This window comes from Athene cunicularia, assembly GCF_003259725.1.
Source record: "Athene cunicularia isolate RWA chromosome Z unlocalized genomic scaffold, athCun1 chrZ_part2, whole genome shotgun sequence".
Taxonomy (NCBI): Eukaryota; Metazoa; Chordata; class Aves; order Strigiformes; family Strigidae; genus Athene; species Athene cunicularia.
In genome coordinates, this window is record NW_020799143.1 from 5,203,910 (window position 1) to 5,228,148 (window position 24,239).

The 24,239-nt window shown below is 41.0% G+C and overlaps 1 protein-coding gene across 7 annotated transcripts in view; it reads left to right on the top strand.

Annotated features, from left to right (window-relative positions):
* ZNF462 (zinc finger protein 462) overlaps window positions 1-24,239 on the top strand; it is a 91,216-nt gene that overhangs the window by 38,344 nt on the left and 28,633 nt on the right. For 3 of the 7 annotated variants that reach the window (XM_026866449.1, XM_026866448.1, XM_026866450.1), the window contains exons 2-8: window positions 2,182-2,433; window positions 2,997-8,482; window positions 9,306-9,470; window positions 11,083-11,357; window positions 14,414-14,532; window positions 18,722-18,913; window positions 19,375-19,497. In XM_026866449.1, coding sequence (XP_026722250.1) covers window positions 2,214-2,433; window positions 2,997-8,482; window positions 9,306-9,470; window positions 11,083-11,357; window positions 14,414-14,532; window positions 18,722-18,913; window positions 19,375-19,497 — 6,580 coding nt within the window. In that variant the 5' untranslated portion in view covers window positions 2,182-2,213. The remainder of the gene's footprint in view (window positions 1-2,181; window positions 2,434-2,996; window positions 8,483-9,305; window positions 9,471-11,082; window positions 11,358-14,413; window positions 14,533-18,721; window positions 18,914-19,374; window positions 19,498-24,239) is intronic. The other 4 variants (XM_026866452.1, XM_026866451.1, XM_026866453.1 and 1 more) reach the window with 4 other exon arrangements.

Sequence of the window (24,239 nt, forward strand, 5' to 3'; positions counted from 1 at the left end):
CCTTCCCCCGGAGTCTCAGAGCTGTGTATGGCCTCAGCTTGGACCAGTGTCTTGATGCTGTAATACTGTGTTTCTGGAATGAATGGTCACATTTATCATCCATGGGGCAGGGAAACCAAAACTAGGAGATGGTTGTGGGCAATCTGCTCAGGGAAAGAAGGTGCTGCTTGGGCAGTGCAGGGTGATACTGGTGACATGATTGGGGAGGAGGTCATGCAGGATAAGGAGAGATGTGCTCTGAGGATGCTGATTTTTCAAGTATCACCCAAGGAAGAGGAGGAAAAAAAGGGGAAAAAAGAAAAAGCCTAGTGTGCTTGAGATGAAGCTGAGATAAATGAGGCCATGTTGTGCACAGGCGAGAAGCTCTGAGCCTCCGAGTGCAGGAGTTGTCTGATCTAAAATGGCTGCTCCCAAAGCTCAGAGGACTAGGGCAGCTTAGTGAGTCTTAAAGCTTCAGTGACGCAGGGGCTCATATCTCTTGAAAGTGTGATAAACACATTCAGCAGAGCTGTGGCTTGTTTGGCTGAGATGAAAGGACTAAGCTTGGGGGATGGGTAGTGAAAACTGGATGATCTGCTTTTCTGTGAAGTGCTCTAAATGCAGGAGTCGTCTGCTCCATGGAAAAATTTGTTTTCAGGTCTAATGGACTGTGCTAAAGGAGACGTGGGGTGGGGCTTCACTCACTGCTGTAATTTGATCCAGAGCAGATAGCAACCTCTTCCACACAATTTGGTCTGGTGCTTGCACATAAAAGCTTGAGTATTTCGATTATTGTAACTTTGTTAGCTGAAAAGAAGCTGGTGCAGAATTCATTTTCTTTATTGGTAGTGAGGGGAGAGAAGGGACACCGTGCAGATTGCATAGGTAAGTATGTGGAGAGTCTCTGTGCTCAAACTGTCCAAAGTTTGACTTGCTAGAAGTTTTATTTTAGCAGGCTATCAGAAAAAGCATTCTTACATATAAAATCCTGATGCAGTACCCTCTCCTGTTTCTTTTCCCTGACGTTTTGGAGCTTTCTTCTTGCTGTGGAAGTAGTTTCATACTCTACATACAATAAACACATGGAATTCTCAGTGCTTTGGGCTGCCGTTGTATCTTGGACCTCTGAAATGCACAGTTTGTTATCCTTTCCCCAGTGCAGCATATGGAAGCTTGAAGAGGTAATGCCTGTATTAACACGGGGAGGTTGCTGTTGTGCCCAAGTATTATTGCACAGGATGGGAGGGTCTTTCATCTTGCTTGCACTTTGTGTCTCCTCTCCTTCATGGTTGTGCATAAACATAACTCTGTTGCAGGATTATTTGGTCACAAGCTGAACCACCATACTTCCATGTTACTGTGTCTTATGTTGCTTTGTCCTTATAGGTGTGTAGGACTCTTGGATAAACAAAGGAAGTCATGATGTCTCTGAGCCTTTGTAACTACTGTTTCCATTGTACTTTCTCAGTATTCCTGTTGCCGTTGCTGTCCTTTTTTTCCCTCCAGTCCTTTCCATCCGACTGCTAATGCACAAAGGTCATGGCCCCAGAATAGACTAAAATAAAACTGTAAACATTCTAACATGGAATGGAGATGCCCTTATAAAGCTTGGTGCAAGTAAGGCAGAGTGAAGCATTCTGCCTTGTGTTCATGGAGCTGTATCTCACCTTGCAATTATATCTAGGTTTTCCAACATCAGGACTGATAGGATGTTGAGAAGAAAGGCACATTTCTTCCTGTGAAGGCTTTGGATCTATGGTAGTGAATCAGGCAGGACTTGGCAACTTTCAGGAAAGTTGAGTGGGTTTCATAAAGGCAGAAGGCAGTATCTTCTGATGGCAAATTTCAGTGTATGGCTGGAAGTAATGTGCTGTTTCTCTGGCATATGGGTTGTGGTCTTTGAACAAGACAGACTTATGAAAAGCAGCCCTATCCTGTATAATGGAAAAGCCAAGAGGACCAAGTCTGCTGGACCAGTAGTCACTTGTCAGAAAGTTGACTGTGAAGTCAGCTACGTAGCTGGGATTTATGTGAATCTATGCCTCTTAGTATGGTAAGCAAAGGTTGACTTTTATGCTGCAGTATTTGTGAAATCTCTGGAAATGACTAATAGATGATAGGCTTAGTATTACCTATTTTCAGGATTTGTTAGAAAGTCATTGCTGTAAAATGTGCATCCTTCTTTTCCTGTTTTTCTTGCAGAATTTTCTAATGTAAAAGATCATCCTTGAACCATGGAGGTGCTGCAGTGTGATGGCTGTGATTTTCGAGCTCCATCTTACGAAGACCTAAAAGCTCACATTCAGGATGTCCACACTGCTTTTCTGCAGCCAACGGATGTTTCTGAGGAAAGTCCTAGCCAGCCAAGGTCCGGTTCGATGAATGCTAGCAACCAGACTGAGGTTGAATTTTCTTCTGTAAAGGATGAATTTACAATTGCAGATGAAATAGCAGGTAAGTTTCAACTCTTAAGATGGATCTCAACTCATACGATCTCAGCTCTACATGTGGCTTATTTCAGTGTGTTTTGGTTTCTACTTTTAATGTGATTTTAAAAACTCACATTATTTCTATGTCAACAAAGCATATGTCTAGCTTCAGCCATATTGGTTCTGACCACAGCTTTTTCTGTAAATGCAAGCATAGAGAATGGTTTTATTCCCAACTGCTTTTTATGTAGTTCTTCAAATTGCTTTTTGGTTTTCAGATTTTCAACCTGAACGTTTTCAGCTTTATTAGTGTAGTAGCTTGCTTTCTTCCCCAAGAAGATTATTTTGGAAATTACCTATTCCAAATGGTACACCATGGTCATATATATGTAGAAATTATATATATATTGGTAATTTTTCTGACCATTGCCAGATATGTAGATCACACCATAAGTAAGTGAGGGAATCCCAATGTGATTATTCTCTATTCAGAATGTGGTTGCATTCTTAAGCATACAGGGTGGGTGGAGAAAAAGCCTCTTTACTTGATTTTATTTATTTATATATGCACCTTAATTCCCATTTTAGGGCAAAATGCAACAAGTCAGATGGGGACTGGAAGCTACTATAGCCAGAGTCAGACTTTCTATAGTCAGCACATGGCTCCAAATCCTAAACCAACCAACAAGTTTTTCCAGTGCAAGTTCTGTGTGCGTTACTTCCGTTCCAAAAACCTCCTCATAGAGCACACGCGAAAGGTTCATGGAGCACAGGCTGGGGGGAGCTCAGTGGGACCACCAACTGCTAGTTCCCTAAATTACAACGTCATCATGCATGAAGGGTTTGGCAGAGTTTTCAGTTGCCAGTTCTGCACCTACAAGTCACCCAGGCGCGCAAGAATTATTAAGCACCAGAAAATGTATCACAAAAACAACCTGAAAGAGAGTTCAACTCCTCCTACTGCTGCTGCTGCTCTGTGTGAATCAACGTCTGCTTCTGTGCCAGTACAGGAACCCTGCAAGGAGCTGCCTGCAGAGGTGGTGGAGCGGAGCATTTTGGAATCCATGGTCAAGCCCCTGACAAAGTCTAGGGGCAACTTTTGCTGTGAATGGTGCAGCTACCAGACACCTCGAAGAGAGCGCTGGTGTGACCACATGATGAAGAAGCACCGCAGCATGGTAAAAATATTATCAAGTCTGAGGCAGCAACAAGATGGAACCGGTGCACCTGATGTACAGAGTAAGAGTGCCCAGAATGCCTCTCCAAACTCTAATTATATCTCCATGAATACAACAGGACGTGAGATGTCGAATGCTAATGTCTCAAACTTCAGGAGTTCTATGGGCAATTCTCTTATCAGGCCCAACTCTTCTACATCTTCCAAGTTTTCTTCTGTGTCTTACCCTCAAATGAAGCCTAAGTCACCTCACAATTCAGGCATGGTTAATTTGTCTGACAGATCCCGCTATGGAATTGCTGATATGACGAATTCTTCTGCTGATCTGGAAACAAGCAGTATGCTGAATGACTCCAGTTCAGACGAAGAGCTAAATGAAATGGACAGCGAGAATGGCTTGAACTCCATGGATCACCAGACCTCAGGAATGTCTGCAGAGCAGCTGATGGGATCTGATGGCAACAAACTATTGGAAACAAAGGGAATTCCCTTTAGAAGGTATATGAACAGGTTCCAGTGTCCTTTTTGCCCTTTTCTGACGATGCACCGCCGAAGCATCTCCCGTCACATTGAGAACATCCACCTGTCTGGGAAGACAGCTGTGTACAAGTGTGATGAATGTCCTTTCACCTGCAAGAGTTCATTAAAGCTTGGTGCCCACAAGCAATGCCACACAGGAACAACATCAGATTGGGACACTATGAACTCTCAGACTGAAAGCATTGCTTCTTCTTTGAATGACAGCACAGTGTCTTATGAGAGTGGAAATATAAATGGCAGGAAGTCAGCTGGGATGATGGAACCGGTGCAGCCACAGCAGCAACAACAACAGTCACCCCAGCCCCATTCACAGCATCCATACAAGTGCACAATGTGCAACTATTCCACCACAACTTTGAAAGGCCTCAGAGTTCATCAGCAGCACAAACATTCATTCTGTGACAACCTGCCAAAATATGATGGACCGCCATCAAATGCACCACAAGAGAGTGAGGCAGATGCTCACCCCTCTGCCAGCACAGTGAAGAAGAGCCAGACCTCAATCCTTGGGCTCTCATCTAAAAATAACTTCGTTGCGAAAGCCCCTCGGAAGGTGTCAAATGACTTCCCTTTAGATCTCTCTCCAGTGAAAAAGAGAACCAGAATTGATGAAATAGCGAGCAACCTGCAGAGCAAAATAAACCAAAACAAACAGCAAGAAGATGCTGTGATCAATGTAGAGGATGATGAGGAAGAGGAGGAGGACAATGAGGTGGAGATAGAAGTGGAATTAGACAGAGAAGAAGAGCAAACAGAACCAATGATCGAGGTTTCCAGTTCTTATGCCCCCCAGCAAATGTGGGGCAGAGAGGCTAATGATTCCCAGAAGGAGACAAACTTTAGAAGCATGCAGCATGACTACAATTCCACCAATGGAGCAGAGATTGAGCTCACTTTATCTGAAGATGAGGAAGACTATTATTCTTCTGTCAGCATGAAGGACCATCAGAGCCCGAATGCCTCTGTTCTGGGGAGCCAGTCAAACATGTATGGTACCGATCAGAACAATGAGAATTCAGAGTTTAATGACTCTGGCAGACTTTACTATTGTAAACACTGTGATTTCAGCAACAAATCTGCCAGGAGTGTTAGCACCCACTACCAGCGAATGCATCCCTATATTAAATTCAGCTTTAGGTATATCCTGGATCCCAATGATCACAGTGCCGTATACCGGTGTCTTGAGTGCTACATTGACTACACAAATTTTGAAGACCTGCAGCAGCATTATGGGGAACATCATCCTGAAGCTATGAATGTACTGAACTTTGATCACTCTGATCTGATCTACCGCTGTCGCTTCTGCTCTTACACAAGCCCGAATGTTAGAAGTCTGATGCCACATTACCAAAGAATGCATCCCACAGTGAAAATTAACAATGCAATGATATTTTCAAGCTACGTTGTTGAGCAGCAAGAAGGGCTGAACACAGAGTCTCAGACGCTGAGAGAGATCTTGAATTCTGCTCCAAAAACTATGGCAACCTCCACCCCCGTGGCTCGCGGGGCTGGTGTGCCAGCTGGTTTTAACAAAAGTGCCGCCAAGAGCTTTAGTCCTGAATGTGAAAATCAGAAGGAACCTTCAGTCAATACTGTGGTTGTTTATGACTGTGATGTGTGTTCATTTGCAAGCCCTAACATGCATTCAGTTCTGGTACATTACCAGAAAAAGCACCCTGAAGAAAAAGCATCATATTTCAGAATCCAGAAGACCATGCGTGTAGTCTCTGTTGACAGGGGCTCTGCCCTGGCTCAGATGTCTTTTGAGTTGGGGACACCTGTCTCCCCAAAATTGTCCAACTTGGCTTCTCAACCTCCACCTCCCCCACCACCCCCCCCAGACCTCGCTACTGAACTCTACTATTGCAAACACTGTTCATACAGCAACCGCTCAGTTGTGGGAGTGCTTGTCCACTACCAGAAGAGGCACCCAGAGATAAAGGTCACTGCCAAATATATCAGACAGGCACCCCCCACCGCAGCAATGATGAGGACTGGTGAGTTGCCACCTGGTATTCAGAGGCCAGCAGTGTCAATGCAGCAGTTGAGCCGAGGTGGATCTGAGACCTCTGTGAATCCTCCCGAGAATGAAATGTTCTTCTGCCAACACTGTGATTATGGAAATCGGACCGTGAAAGGCGTGCTCATTCATTATCAAAAGAAGCATCGTGACTTCAAAGCTAATGCAGATGTGATTAGGCAGCATACAGCCACCATTAGAAGCCTTTGTGATCGCAGCCAGAAGAAATCAGCTGGCAGTGTGCCTGCTCATACCTCCAGCACTGAACGGGACAAGTCAAAGCTGAGAGCCCTCAAATGCCGTCAGTGTAGCTACACATCACCTTACTTCTATGCGTTGAGGAAGCATATTAAAAAAGATCACCCTAATCTGAAGGCCACTGTCACATCCATTCTGAGATGGGCATTTTTGGATGGCTTGATAGAAGCTGGTTATCACTGCGAATGGTGCATTTATTCACACACAGAGCCAAGTGGTTTGCTTGTACATTACCAGAGGAGACACCCCGAGCATTATGTTGACTACACATATATGGCAACTAAACTCTGGGCAGGTCCTGATCCGTCCCCTCCTGCCCTAGTGATGCCAACAGAAATAAAGACCTATAAATGCAGAGACTGCATTTTTGAAGCATCTTCCATTTGGGATATTACTAATCACTACCAAGCATTTCACCCTTGGGCCATGAATGGAGATGAATCTGTGTTGTTAGATATCATTAAGGAGAAGGATGCTGCTGAGAAATCCATCCCGCAGCCTGATGAACCTGGAACCAGGATGGATTCTGAAGACCAGATAACACCATCACAGATGGATCAGGATGCCGAGTGTGCAGAAGATCCCAGCCTTTCCCAGGAAAAAACTGTCCAGCTGGCTTCTGCAAACCCCGCCATCTCCTCCACTCCGTATCAGTGTACAGTTTGCCAGTCTGAGTACAACAACTTGCATGGTCTTCTGACACATTATGGCAAAAAGCATCCTGGCATGAAAGTGAAAGCTGCAGACTTTGCTCAGGATATAGACATTAATCCAGGGGCTGTATATAAATGCAGACATTGCCCATACATTAATACACGTATTCATGGCGTTCTCACACACTACCAGAAACGACACCCATCAATAAAGGTCACTGCTGAAGACTTCGTGCATGATGTGGAGCAGTCAAATGATATTGCTCAGAATGATGTGGAAGAGACAAGTAGGATTTTCAAGCAAGGTTATGGTGCTTATCGGTGCAAACTCTGCCCTTACACTCATGGAACACTTGAGAAGCTGAAAATTCACTATGAGAAATACCACAATCAACCTGAATTTGATGTTTTCGCCCAGTCACCACCAAAGGTGTCTGCCACTGTGGAACCAGACATGGTGACTGAAATCAAAGCCTCCCCAGAAATTGCTGTTGAGGATGTTGGAGAAGTCTCTGTGTCAGCACCTCATTTCTCCAGTTCTCATTTAGTGTCTCACACAGTTTTCCGGTGTCAGCTCTGCAAATATTTCTGTTCCACTCGCAAGGGAATAGCTAGGCACTACCGCATCAAACATAACAACGTCCGGGCACAGCCAGAAGGCAAGAACAACCTCTTCAAATGTGCTTTGTGTTCGTACACCAACCCTATCCGCAAAGGGCTTGCGGCACACTACCAGAAAAGACATGACATTGATGCTTACTATACTCATTGCTTAGCAGCCTCCAGGACGGTAAGCGACAAACCCAATAAAGTGATCATTCCATCTCCTCCCAAGGATGATACTCCTCAATTAAGTGAGGAGCTGAGGAGGGCTGTAGAGAAGAAGAAATGCTCACTTTGTTCCTTCCAGTCCTTCAGCAAAAAGGGTATTGTGTCCCACTACATGAAGCGTCACCCTGGTGTTTTCCCCAAGAAGCAGCATGCGAGCAAGCTGGGGGGTTATTTCACTGCCGTCTATGCCGATGAGCATGAAAAGCCAACTCCAGCTGAAGAGAGGAATGACTTTGAAAAGCCTGAGATGGAAACCGAGGCTCAGGAAATTGAGTGGCTTCCCTTCAGGTGCATAAAATGTTTCAAGCTGTCCTTCAGCACAGCAGAACTTCTGTGCATGCATTACACTGACCACCACAGCAAGGATTTGAAGAGGGATTTTGCCATACTGGGAAGCGGCACCCGTGCTCAGAACCCTGTCTACCAGTGCAAGCACTGCGACACAAAATTGCATAGCACGGCAGAGCTGACCATGCACTTGAATGGTCACAATGAGGAATTCCAAAAGCGTGCCAAACGTCAGGAGAGGAGGAAGCAACTTTTGAGCAAGCAGAAATACGCAGATGGTGCTTTTGCAGATTTCAAACAAGAGAGGGTAAGTATTTGTGTGTCTGGTCTCTTCTTTCTCTTCCCTGACAGGGAACCCACTAAAGTTCATTTGCATCTTGTCTCTGACAGCCAAATGGCCACAGGCTAATGAATGACTCAGTGTGCCAGGGAGCTCCATAAGTCAGTTACACATTCTGCTTTAATTTCCTCATCCATCCTCCATATCTCCTTAGGTGCTGTAGGAAAATCTCCTTCCTACTGCTTCCTTCAGTATGTTATTCTTTCCTTTCCCCCACCCGTCTGGAAGGCTGTCTGTATCTGACAGTTACTTGTGCTTTTGTGGCAAGGCTGCCATTTACTTTGTTGCGATTCTTTACAAAATGTCCCATCCCCCACTTCAGTGTACCTCTGAATAACACATCAGTTACCTTCTCAACCTTCTCTCTCAGTACTTTCTCTGATAAAGCACTTAACATGACATGAATCTATTTGGTGAGTGAAGCTTTGGGCAGGTGCCTCATAAGCAGAAGGCCAAATTGTGGTCCAGTGCCCACTTACCCCTCTCCTTCAGTTTGAAATATACTTGCTGTGGGAAAGCTCCGCACAGCTGTTGAGGAAGTCATGGTGTCAGGCCAAACTGAATGGCCTTCTAGAGGACCCCTGAGAAACTGAAGGTTTCTTTTGCACAGATGTCTTGTTTGCTTCTCTTGGAGGCATTAATAAACATCAACAAAAATCATCCTTGCAGTTCTACAACACAGGATGTGTACATCAAATGTGACTTCCCTTCAGGTGTAAAATCTGGTCTCTGTTGCTAGAAATTAAATAGAAAGCATACTTCAGTGATTTATGCTTTTGTACTCTAACAGGCTTTTGGACACTTGGAAGATGTTTCAAAACTTAAGGAGAGGAAGGTGGTCGGCTACAAATGCAAATTTTGTGTGGAAGTCCATCCAACACTTCGAGCCATCTGTAATCACCTCCGCAAGCATGTGCAGTATGGGAATGTCTCTTCGGTGTCAGCTACAGTAAAGGTAAGAATTTTAAAAAGGTGACTAAAGGTGACTGCAACTTCTTGTTTTAAACTCTTTGTTTAAAATAAAGTACTCATTGAAAACCTGTGGAGGGGTGTTCTGAAGTTGAATGGGTTTTAAACTGGGCATTCTAGTTCAGCATGATGTTATCTAACACTTAAGTTTCTGAAGTGCTTTGGTTTATTTTAAGATGTTTTAACTTTTTTCCACTCTCAATCCAGGGGCATGAAGACTATTTAATTCTCATTTCTTCTCAGCCACAAAGGAGTTGATGTCGCTGGTGACCGAAAGACTTGGTTTATAAGCAGGAAGCTTTCTCTCAGCTATTCTGGGCTACTTTTCTGTTTAGTTAAACCCTAAAAGAGCTGCTTGCTTTTTTTTTTTTTTTTTTTTTTTTTTTTTTTTTTTTTTTTTAAAGAAGAGGAAGTGTGCACATGCAAATGTGCGAAGTTGCTTGTGGTACTCCTTTCCACACGAAATTTGCACACTGGCTCCAAACAAAACATTCAATGGCCAGCTGAGACAGTGGTTCCATTCAGGTGATTAGGTGTAAATGTGTTGTTTCTTTCTCCTTGTGAAAGGGGATGACTTCTAGGATATCTCCAAGGATAGGCCATGCTCCACAGCCGGATTTCCAGGATATCGGCAAGGGGTAGTGAAAGAGCAACAAGGCTGTGGGAACTAGCAGTGTATTCCTCCTCCTCCTGCTGCAGTGAGCTGTTGGCAAAGACTCCTGCTGCCTAAGGGTGCTTCTTTCTTGATATCACCTGCTCGCCTGCCCATTGTGAGGAAGCAGAGTCCTTCATAGCCTAAGTCACACTCTCTGAGAGAGTTTTCGTTGCCCTGCCACTGACCTTCACATTCAGGTGCTTCCCTCCTAACAGACCATTTCCTCTTCTTGCTTCTCAAGTGGAGTTTATGCAGGGTCAATGCTTTCTTTTGAGTAAATAGAAATTTTGAAGCAGGGAGCAAAAGCTGAAGTCCATGTCTGAAAGAATGCGATAGAAATACTCTTGGAGGTTATTAAAGCCACTGAAAAAATGCATACTCTGTTAGAAAAGGGAAAGGAAAGGAAAGTTAGGAAAGGGAATAAAAAAGACTTTTCCTGGTTTTATTTTAAAAGAGAATTCTAGACTCTTAGAAGATTGGCGTCTTTCTTGTGAACTGGACACTGATATACAAAGTCTACTGTAGACTAGACTACTGTATTAGTCTGCAGAGTAGCTACACTATAAACTAGAGCAAAATAATCTAAAATTAAGTTGCTCTATACCTTACTAATATTTAGCTGATCAAGTTTAGAAGATTCATATCAAGACTATTGCAAGATAGTTGATTGGTTTCTTTTCTTTTTTGAATTATCTGACACAAATTTGATGGAGTGAAATTCTATATTTTACATATGCATGTATGTATATAATAGGTACAATTAAGTTTTCCCTCCCAAGAGTAGGCCCTTTTTTCAGAGAGCTGTTGATGTGGAGTTTGTGTAGGGATATATTTAGAAAAATAATGCAGTGAGAAACCTAGGCATTATAATGAACACACGGGAAAGACTGAGGGGCAGAAGGGAGAGAGAATTGATGGCTTTGGGGGGATATGTGTTTTTTAGCAGGAAGCTGAAGATTCTTCAAACACAACTTTGATGGAGGGTTGTGAGGGAGCCAAAGACCCTGGCATTGTGGAATTTACAGAAGCTGAATATGGAGCATCCTTGGAAGATGAAGCCAGGCCTGGGGGCTACCACTGCAGCCAGTGTGACCGGGTTTTGATGTCTATGCAGGGTCTGCGATCTCACGAGAGGAGTCACTTGGCTCTGGCCATGTTTACCCGGGAAGACAAGTACAGCTGCCAGTATTGCTCCTTTGTCTCTGCCTTCAGGCACAAGTAAGTTGTGACTTTTTTTTTTTTTTTTTCTCGAAAGAAGCACAAAGTAGCACTACTGTTTTGTAGGCTGACACATTCAATTTGATCTCGAGCAACACTCTTCTCAGCATTTAGGTGTTTTCTGTGCTGCAAAATCTTTGGCCATTATGAGTGGCTATTTGTAAAAGGTTTCATCTTTATATCTTCTTGAATTTATTTAAGTCCCCCTTTTTTTCCTGCATGTAGGGTAAAACCATGCAAGCAAAATAATAAGACTTCTTTCAGTAGGCAAACAGTCAAGCCCACCACTTAGGAAACCTTGTCAAATGCATGAGACTTAACAAACTGTGAAGAGGACTGAAAAGTGTTTTTCTTGTTAATCTTTTGTATATAAAGATTTTCTGCTGCATATAATTATTACAACTCTTTGATGACTGAGTTTTCATTTCTGATTTTAAATGTCATAAACTTACTTTAAAATTAGATATTTTTTTATTCTTAATTATGGTATGCAATTTCAGTCTACAAATATTTCAAGTTCACACCAGTGTGGTGTACTAGTGATTTCTTCAGCCTGTTTCCTTGTCTGTAGCATATGAAGAATGCATAGTCATCATTAATAGACATGTTTCTTGTGATTTCTGTCCCTAAGGTTGACTTTGCCTTAAGTTTTAAAAATTATTTTAATCAGAAATAATTATATGGCATGCCCATAAAACCCCATAGAAATGGGGTTTGTGGGATATTTTCCACTGGAATTTCAGGCTGACTCACAGGTACATGCTTTCTCTAATTTTTGGGGAGAGAGCTGCTTGTTTACTGTTTTAACAGATGAAGAGAGATCCAGGTGCTTATTTGATGTAGCCATTCATAGCACTGTCAGTAGTGCACTTAAATTCGGTGTTTTGCAATCAAATGCATGTGGAAGAGAAAGCATGATGAAAAATATGTTTTAACTCCTTATGTTAAAAAGCAAGTTTTATGATAGTGTCACAGCATCACGAATGGTTGCAACAGTTTCATCTGCTTTGTTGAAAAAGTCCATGGATTGAGCAGCCAACAGTAAGAAAGAAAAAGGATGGTGTATAATACTGGGTGTATCCCACCCTATTTTGGCAAGGGTGACAGTGGGGGATGCACCTATGTCACACAACTTACAGAACTTGCTATTTACCTAGTAAACTTGTTTGCTTCCAAAATCAGACTTGTGTTGAGTTTGGTCTCTAGGCACTCTTGTTACCTCCCTGGGAAGTGAATAAAGTCATGTCCTACAAGTAGAGGGACAGGTAAGTCAGAAAGTGGTGGATGGCAGGGAAGAACTCTACAGGTATCACCTAACTTGATAGTAGGTGTTGTCACTGTTGTTGAAGCTGTCTGCTTCATCTTTTATTTTCATTTGTGATGCAGTTACTCTTTTGGGAGATAAAGTCTGTGAAAGAAACCAAACCAAATGTTTAAACATCCCACTGTTCTCCCACATCTGACCAAAACTTTAAAACCTGCCTTCAGAAGAATTTTACTGGCAAAGTATGTGATTGTGAATGTAGTTTTTATGATTACTGTGTAGAATACCATAAGGTCTATATTTAGAATAGCTTGATATCTATTACATACTACTTTGGCTCTCTGCTGTAATTGTTAAGTAAATTCATTTCCTGACAGTTATTTAAAACAATTTTTTTTCTATGAAGTATTCACTGCAAGTGTTCAATGTCTTACTCATTTAGGAGACTTTTTTCCCATTTCTCTGGAAGCTGAACATTTTATATTGTATAAACTCCATTACAGATTTCTATTAAGTCGTATTTGTATGAAGTGGCCCTGAGAGGAGACATAAGTTCATTTTTAATTTTTTTTCTGTCATCAGATCTTTGAATACACAGACTTCAGTGTTAGTGCTTGTAAACAGGGATTTTCTGGCTCAAGCTCTTGTCAGTGTGGAACTAAAGATCCCGTGACAATCTTGTGTAGTGTGAGAGGGCTGGAACAACCGCCAGTTGATTTGCGTGTTGATACTCAGTGGAAAAAAAGAACAGGACACTAGGAAAAACAAAAGGAAATATGCCTCAAATACATCTTGAATTAAGGTGGCGGCTGTGGGTTAGTTTTGGCAAATTGCCATTCACCCAGTGTGATATATCTGCCCTGTTGTTGCATCACCATGCATAAGATGACTCAAACTAAGACTAGATCATAAAGCTTGAATGTGTCCAGAGAAGAGGTTCTACTGGAAATGTTTACAACCCAAGCTGAAACTACCTGCCTGCCACCTGGAGTCTGAATTCAGGGCTGTCAGCCACAGTGTAGGAACTGAAGAGTTCTGCAGGTCTCACTCAGATAGAATGAATTTGATATTCTGTTAGAAAATGTGGAAAACATATTTTTTTCCCTTCCAGACTTTACTGAGCTGTTATGAGTAACTGTGGAGAGAGAGCAGCTTCTGATCACCCCCAGTATTCAGGCTGTCAGTAGCTTCCAGTTTCCCTGAAGAAAGTAGAGGCTGGTCTTTGCCACCCCTTCTTCTCTTGTTGAGCTTCATGCAGAATCTCCCACTCTATTCCTTCTGAAACTCTGCTGCCTTTTAATCCTGGAACTCATCAACTGCAGCCTGCTGGCACCCTCCCCAGAGCAGGATCTCTAATCTGCTTTTGCTGTTGTTTTTCATCAACAGGACAAAAGGGGGCACAAAATTTTCGCAAAAAAATGTCTGCCAGAAGAAAAATTCTGCAATGATAATTTTACCATTCTTGTCTGTTTCTTGTTTCTTCAACTGCTCCTTTAAGTCTAGATCAGGTTTAATTTAATTTATACTAATCTTGCCCTATAAGTTTATTGTCTTGCTTTCTGCATAACAGAATTGGTGTCAGCTCTGTTCCTTTTCCTCAGATTAGATTCTACTTTATTCTTTAAGCAGACATATTAAATTTTAAGAGAGAGTATGAGAAAAGATACTTGGGTCTCATCTGCCTCTTATTTAATTTATTACTTCTGTTAAGTGTTTATCTTTGCATCTGAAGGAACAGTTGAAATTATTTACTCTTTTTTTGTTTTCCTTTTCTGTCTTTTCTCTTTTCAAGCCTGGATCGTCATATGCAGACCCATCATGGACACCATAAGCCGTTCCGTTGCAAACTCTGCCCATTCAAGTCTTCTTATAACAGCCGCCTGAAAACCCATATACTCAAGGCTCATGCAGGTAAGTTTTCTCTCTCAGTTTTGTAGTGCAGCAGCTGAAATGGCCCATGTATTCTTGTTGCTGAACAGAGGTGCTCGTTTGAACCACGCGTTTTGTCACCAAATTTGGGTAAGATTTTTCAAAGGCAAGCCAGGATTGGCTGCCCTACGCACCTGTTGGAATCGCTGGAGTTTGGGTAATGTTTCTGGAAGGACAAGAATTTAAAAGTGATGAGTACTTCAGGAACGTCTTCCTTTTCTTATATTTTCTTTTATATTAATGTTTTTTTTATTATTATTATTTCTGCTTGTTACCAAGAGAATTTAATCAGTCCGCTTACACCACCAGTGTCTTAATGGGTTGGTAGTGAGCTTTGCTCCGCTATGATTGTATTTATGTTTGTGCTTTAGGTGACTCTGGGAAAAGGATTGTGGATTGTGCCTTTGGTAGAGTCTTATGCTGGCTTTCATGTTAAGACCAAACACTGCAAACTTTGAAGGTCAGGTTTGTGTGCAGCAGACTGAGAATGACATGGATTCCATTATCTTACATGGAAATTTGTCTTAAAAATCTCTGATTGCAGTACGGAATCCATACAAGCAAGCAAACAGACATGGCTGAGATGAGCAGAAATTGAGAAGGTGATGTGTCATACAGGATACATCACCTCAAAGTGTTGCATCTTTGATTATTAAAAAGTACGAGACTCAGAATTTCTCTTCCTTATTCCTTGGCCCTAGACTCTTGACACCACCACACATCAGGCACTGAAAGTTTATCAGAAGATCGGAGTCAAGAACCACTGGCTCCATTGGTTACAGTTGCATCTTTGTGGTTAAAGTGACAAAAAAAATCAACCATCAAACCACTCTGCAAATAATAGAATATTGATCAATCTGAAAAATTGCAGATTAACCCACTTGTTAACTTCAAGTAGAATCTCCTGGAGCAGATGACAAAAAGTGCTATAAATATGTTCCTTTCTTTTATATTTGTTTACACTATGTCATTTATCTGGGTTGGGATGGTGGAGGAAGATGGGAAAATGAGGAGAAAAAGCAGGAGGAATTTATAGCTGTCTGCTCATTAAAAAAAACCCCAAAACAGGTAATTGTCACCATTGATCCAAAGGCACTTTTCATCTACAAAAATGTTGGCGTGATGGATAGTTGCTTGTAATTCATTGCCTGTATTGGTTTTGGATTTCACAGAGCTTGTGTCAAGACCCTTTTCTGTATACTTCGATGGGTATGGTGGATTAGCTTAACTTTTGCCAGCCTCCTGTTGTATGGGACTGTGGCATTCTGTCCCTTCTAGGAAATCCAGCTGTATGCAGCAGTTCCAGTTTGCAGAGTCCCACATCCTGTACGGACGTCACGTGGTTCCTTATCTTCACCAACCATAAAATAATGTTTTCTTTATACTACAGTTGAGTCTACTTTGTTTTACCTTGTTTGAACCTGCCAGATTTTTAGAGCCAAAGTTAGCATGTTAGTATTTACCTCACATTCCTCTTCATGTAAGTCATTGATCTATTTATTATGAATTCATGTTCTTGAATTTGTCAGTGAATACTCCTTGAAGGGCCACCTTTTGCATCGTACAAGAACACAATTTCATGTTTGTGTTCTTGCACAATGTTCTTGCTTGTGTAAAAGGGTTTCCAAAGGCTTGTGATCTGTTTCTGCCTCAGTCTGTTTCTACCAAATGAATATTCACATCACAGAAAAATTGCTTGTATGTTTTTCAGTCAGAGCTTTGCTTTGTTGTGTTTTGACTCAGTCCTTCAGAAGTATATACTACTGAATAAATGTGTTCTGAAGACTTTTCCTCAGACTCCTCAGGTTTTTGTAACACAGTGGTTCTCTGAACCTGTCTTTTCTTACCATTTTTTTTGTCTCTTGTCAATCATCTCATTTTATTTAGAAGTGGAAACTTTAATCCCCCTGAATTGTTCTGAAGTGTCCTGGAGATCTTTAAAATCTAGTAAAATCCTGAATCCAGAAGTCTTTTACTCAGTCTGCCTCTCCCTCATTTTCTGGGGATGGGTCAAAATTCAGTGTACTATAAAATGCGTTCTTATTGAACAGCTGGTACCAGTCAGTGATTTTGGCATTTGTTTTTCATCCAGTAGGTGCCATTTACTTTGGCATGGAGCAGAACAGTTTACAGTATCTCTAAACGGGCTCTCTATTTTCATCTGAACTTCTTCACCTATTCTGGGTTTTTTTCTTGTATTTTTGAGGAGCCTTTGTTAGCATTTTCTAGTGTCCTTGCTTCATTAGTAATGACACCAGATGAACTGCATATACAAATCAATGTGGGTAAGACAGAGTGTTGGCCCTGCTCAGTTTCTGTGTAATCTGGAACATAATTCTTTGAGTACATATTGGGTGTTGAAACCCACTAGATAAATTTTTAGATTTATTTATTTGTATGTGTATTAATATAATAGTTTTATGAAGTGCAAAACTATAGCAGCCAAAAAAGTGCAGAAGGCTTTTGTTAAGCCAAACTTTAGCCTTTCCTCTGCAGTAAAACATCCTTTCATGCTGATGTCCAGCTGAAATGTTATGGCTGAATAGTTGGGTATATTTATTAGTTGTGTCTAGACTGCTTAACACGTAATCACCCTCTATTTGCTTAAAGTCTTGTGGTACTTTTAAGTTAATGGATGGTGCCCGCTGTCCTCCAGAAATCTCTTATACTGACAAACCATGAAGGTCTATATCTGTATCTCACTGGACTCTTACACCCTGGAGTTTCTTTTGTCCTTGTATTATCCTGTTCCACTGAGCAACTTGTTGTATGTATTATACAAAAAAATGGTTCCTTTCTATTTGTTAAAAGGTAATATGTAACTGATATAATGTGCAGGTGAGAAATACCATTTGAAAAAACATTTAGGACAATTTCTTGTTTCACCATTTCAGACTCTTAAGTGATCTGTTCTTTTCCAGATATACCAAAGAGGCTTTTTAAGAGTTTATATTTTGTCCTCATGATTAGCATAGTTTTTCTGGAAGAGAGAGGGGCAGGGGTTATTTTTACTTAGGGTGGTTGTTCATCTTTTTAGGTGTGCTTACTCTGACTTGCTGCGATGTGTATTTTCATTCTCTCTGGGTTCATTTATTTCCGGTGTTGGAAACAATGCTGATTGAGAACCTCATTTGCTCAATTTGTTGAGGTGGAAAACATGTTCTGCTTTGTTCATTACCAGAACTCTTGTTCTTCTGTTACTATTCATGAATATTTAACTCCTATATTAGTTTTGGCACTTTGTGTACAACTCATATGTGACCAGTGTTACTCTTGTACATGGAAGTAACACTTCCAAAACAATTATCTGGCACCTGTGTAGTATCACATTGTTTGTCTTGGAACAGTTTCACTTTATGTTCCAACTGCTTACATGCTCAATGCAAAACAAATCTTGTCTCAGGATTTGTTTCCCCTTGTTTGCTGTCTCTGTGGCCGAGAATGTGTTAAAAATTAAATTCACTACTGTTCATTACTTCTGTTCTTTCACTTCTTTTAGTGCTTTTTCATAACACACTTTCACATAGCGTTACATGAGACACACTGTTCTTGGTATTGCAGTGTTCACTTGTAGTAAACCAACCTTGACTTCATTACTGGTTTTATGAAGATTACTCCTGCCTAATGGCAGGTTTTTTGTAAGGAAAATGCAACTTTCCTCATATGTAAATTCTCTCCCGCTCCCCCCCCTTTTTTTTTTTTGAGATACCCCTGTTAGCATTTTGTATTGTCCTTCTTGCTTCATTAATAATGATGCTGCATGTGCTGCATGCAGAAACAGATGACTTCACCCTCTCCAGTTGCTGTTCTCCCAAAGAAATTCGGAACTGCTATAGTTAAGTGACTTAAGTAACTCCATTTTCATCCCAGAGTCTGTTTTCTTCTCATACCATGCAACACAGGCATGCTAAGAGTCTGGTCTCTGTTTTTTGGCATCAGTCACAAGGGTCTGCTGTTGACAGAAAGTGGTTCTTCGGTTCAAAGCATGTGTCTGTACCCACAGAATCCAGACTACTCCAACAAGGAGATGCGCATAGCTTGTTCTCTTTGGGATCAGTCTTTCGCTGAAGAGCCCATGGGAATTTTACTGCCAAGTTCAGTAAGTGAAGTATGGGGGCCCCATTTTGTTTCTTTTGTGAGCTCATGACTTGCCTGTATTTCGCTCACCCAGGTGAACATGCCTACAAATGTTCCTCCTGCTCATTTTCCACCATGACAATCAGCCAGCTGAAAGAGCACTCCTTGAAAGTGCATGGGAAAGCACTGACACTACCAAGACCCCGCATTGTCAACCTTGCAGCCTCACACGCCCACCACACCTCCAAGAACCACACTCCTGCTGAAGAAGTGGAGGACTCTAATGGTAAGAGGTGCCTCAGAGCAAGAATTTAATTGTCTAAGGTGCCACTTAATATTTTATTACAAACCAAATTACAGCAGGCAGCTTGCCCAAAAAGCAGCTTCATTTGATCAAGAAAAACAAGAAGTTGCATCAAAATCATGAGTAAAAGTGATGTTGTAGGAAGTGACCTGGTTTAGATTCTCACCAGTTCATACTACACTAATTTGTCCTGTCACCAGTTGACTTTGGAATATGTGAATGCTGGCTTTACTTCTTAGCAGAGATTTAAATTGTAGATAATGTCCAAAGGCAGAGCTTCTATTGATAGCCAGTGGGAAAGGGATCATCTAATTCAATCCATGCTCCTGAAAAACACCCATTTATCTTGTTAGTAGAGCACTTCAGTGAAACCATATGATTAAGCTTAAAATGTGAACCTGTAATGATAGTAAAAGTAATTATTTTTCTTGTCCTTGCTACAGAGGACACCAAAAATACCTTCAGACATAAAGCTGCATCTGCAGGAAGGAGAATCAGAACCGTTTTCTTTTCCATGCTTTCTTTGAAAGCTGTTAATCCCCTTGTGCTGGAGGAGTATGCAGAAGGTATTTGGAAAGCAGCAGAGGAAGGGACACTGTTAACAGAGAAAATGCAGACTTACAGAAGAGGTGGTGTGTGGCATCACAGCAAGTATTACGGCTTTTTAAGTGGTAGTTTATGAGGCATGTTTTGGGTGTCACTTTCTGTCAATTAAGAAAAGAGCTTGTCTTTGGGAAGAAAAAAATCTTAATTCCTGGATGAGTTGCATTGACATGAGGAGAGAATGTAGGTGACTTTAAATAAAAGGTTCAGACCCGCAGATGTTCAAGGAATTGGGATAGATGGGGGACATATTAGAAGAGGGGGGGTGGGGGGGAAATACTTTTTTTGTCAGAAGATTGACAGGTTCTTAACGTTTCTTCTTGTTGTTGTTTCCCTTGGGTTACTGGCAAGCTAAGGATGGGAGGTAATAGTTTTGTAGCATTTTTGGTGTCACATCTTCCCTTCTTTCTCACCAGAAAAAAACTGAGATGAGAAAAAGTGAAAGATAAGAAAGTAGTTCAGAAAATGGCAGAACGAAATTTAAAAAAAAAAGTAATTAGCATAGAAATACTTTACTGAAGAAAAAGAGATATATGAATAATACTTCTGTAGTTCAGCAAGTCACTTCTGAGGTCAGAATCAGAATCTTATCAAAAGACTTTGACCAGCTGCTCTCAGACTACCTTTTGCCAAAGGGTTGTCTGGAACAGTGCAGTGAAGATTTACCAACTGAGCTTTTGTTTTTGCTAATCCTAGTTTAAACTAATCCAACAAACTGAGTACATCTTGTGATGTATTCTGCTGCTTTTTTTAAAAAAATGATCCATTACTGGCTAAGAATTGGAGAATAATTTTCAATGGCCTTCCTAGTCTTTCCTGTGTGTTAGGAATCGTTTGGTAGCAATGATGTGTTGAGAGATACAGAAAGGCAATATTTGAATTTGGAAAGGATGGTTCAACCTACTCCCTTCTTTGCTTATCCCAGGAGCTCAAAGTCATAATTAGTGAAGTTAAAATTTGAGTTTAGATCTCTGCAAGATAATTTTACAGCCTTTATTTAGGAACTGTTCCTAAAAATGCAGAAAGTGATGACTCCGTTAATAAAACCATTTTGTGAAGTTGTCTCTTACTCAGATCTGTATTGCAGTCTGAAACCAATACAGAATTTGTCCCAGTTAGCGTGATCATCTTTAAACAGGGTTAATGGTTAAGACACTTTGACAATAATAGAAGCCACCCACTGGGGAGCTAGTCAGACAAGTACAGGTGTTAATCAATCTAAACACATTAATTGTGTTAATATTTTCAGCATTGCTTGAGGAAGGAATAACCTGTTTTAAGTAATTTTTTTTACATTAGAAAGTTGGCTACAGATCAGGTTAATGATGATTGTTATTATGACATAATTTATTTTTGTTTTTAGAAGGAAATAAATCAATGTTTATTCAAGTTGCAGGTGACATGTAGGACTAGATAAAAGACTGGTCCCAATGTCAGGAAATACAGGTCTTTGTGACAGGCACTGTTATGTCTAGATGGAGCAAATACTAAGCAGGGCTGACATGGTGTAGCATAGTTGGATTTTGCCTGCGTTAGTGTGTATAAATAATGATTAGAGCAGGCTATGATCAAGTTAATTCACTGGGGATGCAAAATTGAATGAGGACTGGGGTGAAAGGCAGACAAAATGTTGCCTCACGTTGTTATGAACTTGTTTTGTAGGTTGGTAGCTCCACAGCAGGCTAGTATAATTGAAATGGTTGTAGAAAGGGTCTGTTCTTGTCTGTGCATGACTACTGTGGTTGGAATAGGAAACAGAGCAGGATGATGGAGAGATTTGAGTAGCTAGTAGAATTCATCCTGCCAATTGTTGAGCCCTGTAAAAATGGAGAAAAGGGAAAAACAGACTGAACTGTAATAGCAGAGTGCATGTCTAAATAGAACTGTCTGGGGACAACAGCCCAGTGGAACTGCTGCTCATGCTTTTTTTCCTGCTGAAATTGTTCCCTGAGAGGCCTTTCTTAGAACATTTCTTTTGTTCTTTTAGTTTGATCCATTCATTAAAAGATGTGGATATATTTAAATTTATGTGACTCATCTCTTTTAGTTCTGCATCAGTAGCAGCAAGCATATCTGAAATATTCAACCGTATGTCCTGGAAATGTTTTTGGTGCTTAATATACTTTTCATGGAAGTTAAAGTGGAGTAGGTGCTGAATGTTTTAGATAGGCCCATCCCAGGCAACTACATTGTCATTAGAAAGAGTAATAACTGCTTTTGTGCTTGTATGTCTCTCTCGAGGCAGTAGTGTAAGAACGTGATTGTGTCGGTCGGGGTGAGTCAGCAGAGAAGGCTTTCTTACAGAGACATCATTAGAAGATGTTGCTTTTTGCATCCTACTCTCTCTTTGTGTGGGGGCAATGTTTTGATATGTAAGGAACCTGTTTTCATTGTATCCTCATCTAACTAAAGGTAAAGCACTCAACGTTTTTTTGCAGGTGTGGGGTGATGTTTTGTTCTGGAGGTGTTTTTCTTGCAAATGGCCACAAAAATGTTGACCACCACTGAAACTTTTCTGTTTTGCATAGCATAGGGGTACTGAATGGTTTGTGGCCTCCAAGTCTGTTGAAATGATAAGGTTGCGATTGTGGTAAAATGGTCTTTTGCTCTCCCGGTAGTTTACAGGCATTTTTCCACTTGCAAGACAGAAATGGTGGTGTTTGATTATTTATTTGCATTTGTGTGGTTGTTTTTTTTTTTTTTTTTTAATTATTATTTGCCCTTTTCTTGAAATGTGGCTTAACACTCTTGAGAACTGACACAGAATAAATTCAGTGTAAACTGAAGTAATACAAACTGCTAGGAGTATTGGGTGAATCCCCTAGCAAGATCTGTTTCCGTGTTCTATCACAGTCTTTGTGAGGATCAGAACTTATATTCATGTTAATCTCTGCCTGGAAGGGTTGTATGGATTTATTGATGATACTGGTATTCTGTGGGTCAGTATGTGTCAAATATACAGGTTTCCAGTGTTGCACTGTTGTAGGGTCAGCTCTGTTCCTGTTGACTTGAGTGCAAAGCAATGGAATCCCACAATCTGCATTGTTAAGTTATTAGAAGACTACCATCTCTTTCAGTAAGGAAGAGTTGGAAGCAAGGCAAAGACACAAGAATGTGTGACTGAATACTAGAAAACAGGAACAATGCAACTGGTGTTATATACATCAGCTAAGAAAGCATATGGCAACAGATGTTGCTTCTGTAAGCACTGGCGTTACTCATGTTTGCTTCAAGGGCTGTGGAGGTGGTGGACTGCTTTCCTCTTATAAACTGGAGAAATCCATGAGTGAAACGTGTTGTCATAAAGACCACAAAGTGGAACGACTCAGTAGATTGATAAATGGTTTCGTGTTATGCCTTCACCATCAGCAAAAGCTTCTTGGAAGCATGTAAAATACTTGCCCTAATTTGTGCTGGCTAGTACTGCATTTTTGAGTAGCGATTTATTTTGTGAAAATATCCCATTTGACCTAAATGCATTGTAAAGCAAATGACTACTCTTTATTAGTATGGCTGGCAGATTTGGAGCCTCATAAATTTGTTTGTATCATGACTGTGTGCAGTAATTAATAGTTTTTTTAATTTTACTGATTAAGAATATTGAATTGTCAAAATAGAACAGTAAAGTGCAAGTGATAGACTAGGCAGACCTGGATGTGGCTTCTAACATCTTCTCAGTTATGTTGTACAAGATCATTCCAGTTATGGAAATGTAGAAAGCAGAACACTTAGTGTGTGTGCCCTTGATGGTCAATAATGATGCTTTTCACTATTGTACAAACCAAACAGGATATATCATTATGTCAGCACATATCACAAAATACATGCAAGGTCAGAACTAGATTTTTTGACTTTTGCAGTACATGGTATGTCAGCATCTTCATTAAATTTAATTACTTGCCGCAGCACATGTGTTGAAAATTGCTAAATGAAATGCCCAGTCCTCCATTCTAGCTTTTTCTGAACTTAAGCCTTTGCCAGTGGAAAAGAACTTTACCTCATCTAGACTGAAATATAAATACGTATGCTTGCTTTGCCAGAGCTAGGCTGGGTACAAAACTGCTTGACTAAGTCCTGTTTCTATGACAGTTGTTTAAGGACTGTGAAGCCCTTCTCATTTTGATACACTTTTTCAAAGTGGCTAAGGCATTATCTGGATGTGTGTCTTCTGTGACGCTTGACACATGAAATCCTGAGGGGTGCAGAGGGCCTTTAACAGGTTTGCTAAAGCAATTTCATGTACTACGAGAACAAGAGGAAAACAGTGGGAAGCAAGGAGCCTTTTCAATAAAATCCTCTCAGCTGGCACCAATGAGGCAGGACTGTTATAGCGATCCACTCAGCCCTAGAGCCACACATTCTCCCTCTTCCTTCCACCTTTAAGAAGTGAGGCAAGTTTTCCATATCCTCTGACATACTGTCACGATTTTTATTTTTTCTTAATCCATACCATAGTTTGAGGCTGACTTGTGTATTTCTATTTGTATGCACTGTTGCCTTTGATAAGGCAACAGTTGTTGTCTCTTCACCTTTGGTGCTGTTTCTCTCATTGTTACTACTAATGTTTTGAGGCTGCTGCTGTTTAGGGAAGACCGCAATGGTCAAGAGTGCTCATCCTCCCAACTGGAAACCTTGTATTGGAACAGAAAAGCCTGCTCTTTGTATTTAGTTTGTGGGCTGGAGTGGTGTTTTTTTTGGGGTGGGG